The sequence below is a fragment of the Cicer arietinum genome, chromosome 3 (genome assembly GCF_000331145.2).
Source record: "Cicer arietinum cultivar CDC Frontier isolate Library 1 chromosome 3, Cicar.CDCFrontier_v2.0, whole genome shotgun sequence".
NCBI lineage: Eukaryota > Viridiplantae > Streptophyta > Magnoliopsida > Fabales > Fabaceae > Cicer > Cicer arietinum.
The window spans coordinates 68,674,755-68,683,587 of NC_021162.2; the positions used below are offsets into that span (position 1 = coordinate 68,674,755).

The following is an 8,833-nucleotide window of genomic DNA, read 5'->3' on the forward strand; positions in this document are numbered from 1 at the left end:
ACAAGCACCATTATTCACCAACAGTAACTACATTTATCATGGAATGGAATGGAATAATCAACCCGAAAATCACGACGTATAATTCTTTTTTTTTTTTTTTTGTGACGGAATAATTCTCTTTTTCTTTTTTTAAGAAACGTATATCTGACCTCGTATAATACACGCAAAGTTTACAAAATATATTACTAAACGATTATTTTCGACGAGTGAACCAAATATACCGTTTGAAAATACTGTATCCATATTAAATGTTGAGTTTAATGGAAGTGCATTAACTATTTTTCCTAGCTAATAAAAATTATCTATTGTTTGTACCAACCAAAAAATATCTATTTTTGTATAAGAAAAGTGATATGAAATTGAGTAGTTTTGGGAGATTACATAATTACTAAAAGAAGTAAGCTTAAAATTATTTTACAATAACGGTTATCTTTTATTCTCTTGAATATTTTAATTATTTTAAAAAGTATTCAGTAATTTGCATAAAAAGATATTAACTAATTTGCATTTCTAATATATTAAATATATTTTTAGAAAATATATATTAAATTAAATATATTATTTCATTTTAATTAATATTTTAAAATACTTGCTAACTCTTATTAGTATTTAATATATTCCAAATGGTATTCTTATTTTATATTTCGAGTAAAAAAAAATAAATTCCGATTTTTATATTTATTTCCTTAACAGTTACATGTAACAAAATCTCCTCCATTTTTCAAATCATGGTAAAAAGAATGACTAAAAAATCAAGGTAAAGAATGTGAGTATCCAAACCAATTTATTTACTAATATAATATTATGATTTTAATACACTTTCTACACTAATAAAAAATTAAATTATGGTAACCAAAAAATAACAATTAATTATATATATAATTTAAAAAATAATTAGAATTAAATAAAACATTTTAATAATCTGCTGTTACGATTGGTTAACGTTATAAAAAATATTTATATTAAAAGTATATTACATGAATTAAATCCTAATATAATATCATTTGATTTAACTTTCCTTTTTTCTATCATTCCTTTTTGGTCGGTCGTGTTTGCTTTTTTCATTCTGCCAAATTGTTTTTGTTTCCACTTTAACAGTTCTTTCTGACATGCCGAGGGACAGTACCACCAAACCAACCTATACTGCGTAAAAAGCAAAGCATAACAAGAGAGAGAGAGAGAGAGAGAGAGAGAGAGAGAGAGAGAAATAAACACCATTGTTCACATAACACAGAGATCTAAAACCAACATGGGGTGAACTTGTTTTTCGCTGATACTGTTTATTTGGAACAGAACAATGGCTTGTTCAACTTTTTATTTTTATTTTTCTGTAAGTCATTTTTTACCTCAATTACATGTCCTTTTTTGTTGTTGTTGTTGTTGTAGTTAATAATAAAAATTAAAATTAAAAAAATTACTAATGTCTTGCTATTGACTGTAATATTTTGTGGTTTCAATTATATTGCTGTCCATCTCATGATCTTCATAAATAAAATAAAATAAAAAAACAGAACAATTATTTTTTTTTTTTAATTTTGCCTTTTTTTCTGACAAATGGAAATTTCTGTTCTTGTTTATTGGCAAAATTCTGATAACTTTATTTGGAATTTTGTGTTTAAGCAGTACTGATTCCCGTGTGTCAAACGTTTGTTCATTCACTCTTGGAATTCGAGACTTGAGAGCTTAACTCATCAGGTAATTTTACTTACTTTTTTGTGTTGTTTCTGATTATTTACTTTTGATTTCATGAGAAGGAAATAAAGGGTATGGTTGTGATTTAACTGAAACTGAACCATTTGCATTTCTTCTGTTTTTGTTTATTTCAAACGAATATACACTACAGAAGCAGCAAGGGACATTGATTGTGTTATTGTGTTAAAGTGATTCTGGTTTTTACTTCACCGAATTTGTTCTCGAGAAAAGTTCTCGAGACAGCGGTGGTAGTAATGGCGGCTCTGTCCTACGACGATTCTAAAACAAAGTATTCGTGGTGGTGGGACAGTCACATAAGCCCCAAGAACTCAAAATGGCTCCAAGAAAATCTGACAGGTAATGGTTATTTTTGTAAATTGACAATTTTCTAATTAACATCCATTTAGTGCACTTAAATACATTAGCTTATCATAATTGTATCTCAACATGAACAGATATGGATGTCAAGGTGAAGCAAATGATCAAGCTTATCGAAGAAGAAGCGGATTCCTTTGCCAGAAGGGCGGAAATGTATTACAAGAAGCGTCCGGAGCTTATGAAATTGGTTGAAGAGTTTTACCGGGCATACCGAGCTTTGGCTGAGAGATATGATCATGCGACTGGAGTGATACACCAAGCTCATCGTACCATGGCCGAAGTATTTCCTAATCAAGTCCCACCAGTACCGGTGGATGATTTACATGCTGTTTCTTCCATGGAGAATGAGCCGCATACGCCAAATACTACCCACCGTTCACATGAGTATTCTGACTTGGGTGAATTGCAAAAGGATGCTTCTGCTCATTTTCATGGTATCAAAAGGAATGGAGCTTATACTGATGAAACAGATACTGAAATAAGCAGAAAGGGTTTGAAGCAGCTCAACGAACTCTTCATGTCAGGAGAATCAGTGAGTCATGCAATGTTTTCCGAAGGGCGTGCTAGAAGGGGGCTCAATTTTCTCGACGCTGAGGAGGATAATGGACTAAACAATGGAAGCCATGATACTGGGAATCAGGCCCTATCGGATTCCGAGCGGATGACCAGAACCGAGACAGAAATTTTGGCATTAAAGATAGCCCTTGCTAGACTGGAAAATGAAAAGGAAGACGGCTTGATTCAGTATCAGCAGAGTCTGGAGAGATTAAATAATCTGGAATCCGAAATGTATCGTGCAAGAGAGAATTCTCAAGGACTTGACGAACGAGCTAGCAAAGCTGAAGCTGAAGTGCAAACCTTGAAGGAAGCCCTTGCTGAATTGCAGGTTGAAAGAGAAAATAATCTTCTTCAGTACCAGCAGACCTTAGACAAAACATGTAATCTGGAGAAAAATATTTCTTCGGCTCAAAAGGATATAGGAGAACTTAATGAACGAGCTACCAGAGCTGAAACTGAAGCCGAGTCCTTAAAGGCAGACCTTGCTAGATTATATTCTCAAAAGGAAGCTGCAATTTTTCAGTATAACCAATCCTTAGAGACATTGTCAAAACTGGAGGAGAAATTAGTACACGCCGAGGAGAACGCAAGGAGCACTAATGAGCAAGCTAGAATAGCTAAAAATGAAATTGAGGACATGAAGTTAGAAATCGGTAAACTCACCAAAGAGAAAGAAGATGCGGCTCTTCGTTATCAGCAATGCTTGGAGATAATTTCTAGTTTGGAGCATAAACTCTCTTGTGCCCAAGAGGAGGTGCGTGAGCTAAAGTGCAAGATAATTGATGGGGCTGAAAAGTTACATATTTCTGAACAAATGCGTCTTCTCTTGGAAACATCGAATCAGACTCTACAGTCTGAATTGCAGTCTTTGGCACAGAAGACAGGGTCTCAAAGTGAAGAACTTTGCGAGAAGCAGAAGGAATTGGGTAGACTTTGGACTAGCGTACAAGAGGAGAGGTTGCGATCCATTGAGGCTGAAACTGCTTTCCAAACGCTTCAGAGTTTGCATTCTCAATCTCAGGAAGATCTTAGATCTCTTGCTACTGAGCTTCATAGTAAGAGTGAAATTCTGGAGAAAATGGAATCACATAAGCGGGCTTTAGAGGATGAAGTACACAAGGCCAAGGAGGAAAACAAAATTCTAAGTGATTTCAAACTGTCTTCATCTTCGTCTATAAATAATTTGCAAGATGAGATATTAAATCTGAGGGAGAGGATACATAAACTTGAACTGGAAGTTGGACTGCGAGTGGATGAAAGTAATGCTCTTCAGCGAGAAATTTACTGTCTTAAAGAGGAGCTTAATGATTTGAAAGTAAGACACGAATCCACAATGGCAGAGGTCAGATCAACAGGCTTAGATCCACAGTGCTTTGCCTTATCTGTGAAGACACTGCAAGATGAAAACTCAAAGCTGAAGGAAACATGCGAGGCTGACGAAAGTGAAAAAGCGGCTCTGAAGGAAAAACTGGATATCATGGAGAAGCTTATGGAGAAAAATGCTGCTTTGAAGAGTTCCGTTTTGGTTTTGAATACTGAGCTGGAGAGTGTCAGAGGAAGGGTAAAGGTATTGGAAGAAACTTGTGAATCCTTGATTGAGGAGAAAACCACTCTTGCTGCTGAGAAGGCAACCTTGTTTTTTCAGTTGCAAACCAAAGCAGAAAAACTGGAGAAGCTCTCAGAAAAAAACAACATTTTAGAAAATTCACTGTTTGGTGTGAATGCTGAGCTTGAAGGATTAAGGATGAAGTCAAAGATTTTAGAAGAGACTTGTTTGTTGCTTGACCATGAGAAGTCTAGTCTCACCTCTGAGAAAAAAACCCTAGATTCGCAATTGATCGTGACTCGTCAAGCACTGCAAGATCTTGAGAAACAACGTAGTGAATTGGAACTGAAATATTTGGAACTAAAAGCGGAAAGAGAGTCTGCACTTCAAAAGGTTGAAGAGCTACTGGTTTTATTATATGCAGAGAGGGAAGAGCATACCAGAACTGTGCAATTGAATGAAGGTCACTTGGTTGAGAAGGAATTTCAAATTCATATTCTACAAGAAGATGCAAATTACCAGAAAAAGGAATATGAAGAGGAACTGGACAGAGCTGTACACACTCAAATGGAAATTTTCATCTTGCAGAAATGTATTTGTGATTTGGAGCAAAATAACTTCTCCCTACTAGTCAAGTGTCAGAGACTCTTGGAGGCATCCGAAATATCTGACAGATTGATATCTAAATTGGAGAATGACAATGTTCAGAAGCAAGTTAATGAAAATTTGTTGTCTGTGAAAATTAGAACACTAAGGATTGGGCTGCTTCAGGTGTTAAAAACTCTTGACATTAATAGCAAGTGTTTGTCTGAAGATAATGTTAAAGAAGACCAGGAGCTTCTGACCCACATACATGAGAACCTTCAAGAGATGCACAATTCTTTTATTGAAGTTTTTCATGAAAACCAGCAAGCAGCCATTGAGAATTCATATCTTAAGGAGTCATTTGTAGTGTCAAACACTGAACTAAAATTAGTCGAATTTGTCAATGATCGATTAAATTGTCTGATTAGGAATGGAAAGGAATTGTTGTCTCAAAAGGAAAATGAGATTTTGGAAGCAGCAGAGATGTTTAGTGCTTTGCAGGATGAGAAAAAGGCATTGCAAAAATTGGTGGAAGATCTGAAGAGTAAGTATGAAGAGGCGAGGGTGATACTTGAAGACCAAGCTAGTGAAATTTTGAAATTTTCCTCAGACAAGGATTGCCAAAATGAAGAGCTTGGATACCTTTGTGAAGTGAACAAGAAGTTGGAGGCAGAAATGAGGAACCTGCATCAAGAACTTGGAGAAATTAAACTGAGGGAAGAAAGGCAAAGTTATGAATTACTCAAGGGAGCAGATGAGATTGAACAGTGGGAATCTCAGGCTGCCACATTCTATACCGGGATGCAAATTTCTACTGTCAATGAGACATTCTTCGAAGGGAAGGTCCATGAGCTAGCCGATGCAAGTGAGAATCTTGAATGCAGAAGCAGCTTTGAAGTTATGGACAGTGAAAAGCTGAGAGAAAGAGTTAACAAGTTGGAAGGTGAAAACAAGAGATTAAGGGGTCAGTTGGCTGGTTATGTCACAGCTGTTAGTGGTTTGAATGACTGTATAACATCCTTGGAGATGCAGACACTTGCACATGCACAACCTCATGACTACAAAGAATCAAAGGTATTACTATTTAGACAAAACTGCATCAAGAGTCTTTTAACTTAATTTAAAGTTTCAAACAAGTCATTTATCTTTTTTTGCATCAAATTAGTCTTCTATCTTAAAAAATGTTGATGGGACAAAGAGGGAATTGATGACGTGTCCAGTGGGACACATAGTGTACCTAAGGCATGGAGAGTGTATGTTAGAAAATCTAAGAAAGGTGAGCTGGCAGGTTAGGGAGAAAAGCATGAGCTCATCCCGTATATAGAGGAAAGGTTGGTAAGGAGAGAGAATAACAATAATTCTGTTAATTGTGAGTAGAGGGAATATTCTCTCTGATTTGGGAGAGCATAGCTCTCAGGAGTAAAAGGAAGGCTTGTTTCCTTTGCTCAATTTCCCTTATCATCAATAAAATACACTATCATTTGTTGATTAATCTCTCATTAATTCTTACTGTCGCATTTACAAATTAAGAACCTATTCCCCTATATACGGGATGGGCTCATGCTTTTCCCCTTCACCTGCCAGCTCACCTTTCTTAGATTTTCTAACAAATGTTTACACCGTTGAACCAACTTTCATTCTTTAGTCCACTTCTAGTACAAATTTGTGTACTTAACTATTGAATAATATATTATAAAGAATGTTTCCCCCGCTCAGTACCACAATAAGACCCTCTTTAACAACGAAGTCACAATTTTAGATAATTTTTTTAAAAGATCATAATAATTTGTATGGATTAGAATTTGTAACATGCATTATGATGTAATTTAGATGTTATCATGATGAATTTAAGAACTACTTTACCTTTTTTATTGATCAAATAAGACTTTTGATATCATACATTGATGAAAAATGAAGTTTGGTCCAATATTTTTGACTTTTTAAACATAAAAGACTTGACATAAAAAAAATATAAAGAACCTATTTGAAACTTTAAATTATGTTAAAGGACTCTGATGTAGTTTTTCCTACAATTTACTACTATAAACATATTATCTTTGGTGTGCCACTGCCACCACTAGGATTCTTCTTCTTTGTTGAGAGGGCTGGGGAGGAAATAAATGGAGTGTTCTTTATTAGTACCATATTTGAGTATGAAAACTCTTCTTAAGATATCATACAAAAAATTAACTTTCAATACTTCAATGCTTGAACTTTGTAGAAATTAAGATAGCTGCATAATTGTGTGCTAATGGTGGTTCATTTGTGATAAAGTGAAATTTAATTCCCTCTTTCATTTTATTTTATAGATATATAACATAGTTCGTGTAAATCTTTGTTTGCAGATTAAAAAGTTGGTGAATAATAAATACGCTGAAGGTGATCCACGAACAAGTGAAGATCAAAATGCTACAGAAACAGATGCACTTCCAGACTTCCAAGACATGCAGAAAAGGGTTAATGCTATAGAAATGACAGTTAAAGAGATGAATGAAAGTTTCAAGCCTAGGGATGAAATGAAAGAGATTCAAGTGTTGAAATCTGGAATCAGCTGGCGCCAAGGAAATGCTCAACTGATCAAGCATTCTACTCAAATGGATGAAGCAAAGGAGCATCAATGTATAGCTTTTTATGGACATAAGACAGGAAAATCATTGCAAGATGTTCCTGTAACAGAAATTGAAGTTCTGCCAAAAGACATCATGCTTGATCACAAGGCTGAATGTTCATCATATAGGATAAGTAGGAGAGGAGCTCATGAGTCTGGTGATCAGATGCTTGGATTGTGGGAAACTGCCAATAAGGATGGCATTATTGGCCTGACAGTCGGCAAGGCACAGAAGGACACTGCCCCTACTGGATACCATAAAAGGGAATCCAAAAACAAATTTCCTTCGGTAGAGTCCTTGATTGAAAAGGAGTTGAGTGTGGACAAATTAGAGATCTCAACACAGTTGCAACCGCTGCTGCCTGAAGGCAATAAGAGGAAGGTTTTAGAAAGACTTGATTCAGATGCTCAAAAGCTGATGAACCTTGAAATCACTGTACATGATTTGATAAACAAAATGGAAATTATTGAGAAGAGCGCACAGGGAAAAGGTATCGAGTACGATGTGGTTAAAGGGCAGCTTGAATCTGCTAAGGAGGCCATCACAAAGCTGTTTAATGCCAACCGCAAGTTGATGAAGAATGTAGAAGAGGGTACATCATATTTTTCTGGGAAATCAATAACAGTGTCGGATGAGAGTGGAAGTGGAAGTAGAAGGAGAGTTTCAGAAAAGGCTCGAAGAGGATCTGAAAAAATAGGACGGCTGCAGTTGGAGGTGCAGAGGCTGCAATTTTCACTTCTAAAATTGAATGATGACAAAGAAGGAAAAGGAAAAGGAAAAGCAATGATTGACGATCAAAATCCAAGAGTCCTTTTGCGAGATTATCTCTATGGCGGGACAAGGAAAAGCTACCTCAATAGGAAGAAGAAAACATCCTTTTGTGCATGCATACAGCCTCCAACTAAGGGAGATTGAGTCGGCAAGATTTTTAGCGTAGTTTAAAATATATGGGGCAAATGATAAATTAGCTTTCTTCTCTGTAAATTTTCCTTTAAAGTCTAGACATGTTTCAAGACCCTGCATTTTTTCTCCAATGGAGAGGATATGGGGTTCATGTAACATTTAGATCCTATTGTACATGTAGTGTACCGTTCACTCACTTGAAGAGACTATAGGATGGAAATTTCACCATTTCACTTTCTGAATCATCCCTTCCATCTTATTTTATTCTTGGTTAAATGAGTAGTTATTGCTTGGCTAGTACCATTTTTACCATGGTGGTGCCATGCAATTATCTTCCTTTTTTATTTGTTCCGCTCAGTCTCTTAAAAGTCATTTGTTCAACATACAGTGCTATAAAACTGAAGACATTAGAATTCATTTTGATAGAATGTTATTTCTCATTGAGAGCTATATGCACAACAACATTTCTACCAATAATACTAATACTAATAGATAACATTCACAAAAAACAATGGGATAAGAGAAGCTTTACTTAATCACAAAAAAAGGAAAAACTGTTTTT

General features: G+C 35.5%; 1 protein-coding gene across 2 annotated transcripts; it reads left to right on the top strand.

Moving 5' to 3' along the window:
• Positions 1-1,061: 1,061 nt before the first annotated feature.
• LOC101514233 (protein NETWORKED 1D) lies at positions 1,062-8,516 on the top strand. 2 transcript variants are annotated; one of them, XM_073365956.1, is made up of 5 exons: positions 1,062-1,330; positions 1,621-1,695; positions 1,844-2,049; positions 2,148-5,833; positions 7,105-8,516. In XM_073365956.1, exons 3-5 carry the CDS (start codon positions 1,947-1,949, stop codon positions 8,281-8,283), a joined length of 4,968 nt encoding a protein of 1,655 aa, XP_073222057.1. In that variant the 5' UTR covers positions 1,062-1,330; positions 1,621-1,695; positions 1,844-1,946; the 3' UTR covers positions 8,284-8,516. The 2 variants fall into 2 exon arrangements, with proteins under 2 accessions (XP_073222057.1, XP_004493697.1); XM_004493640.4 differs by having other exon boundaries at positions 1,624-1,695.
• Positions 8,517-8,833: the final 317 nt, after the last annotated feature.

Bases quoted from the DNA above. Each gene is read 5' to 3' on its own strand.
- LOC101514233 (XM_073365956.1), top strand. From the start codon at position 1,947: ATGGCGGCTCTGTCCTACGACGATTCTAAAACAAAGTATTCGTGGTGG. The intron at 2,050-2,147 runs GTAATGGTTATT...CAACATGAACAG, and splicing joins GCTCCAAGAAAATCTGACAG to ATATGGATGTCAAGGTGAAG. The intron at 5,834-7,104 runs GTATTACTATTT...CTTTGTTTGCAG, and splicing joins ATGACTACAAAGAATCAAAG to ATTAAAAAGTTGGTGAATAA.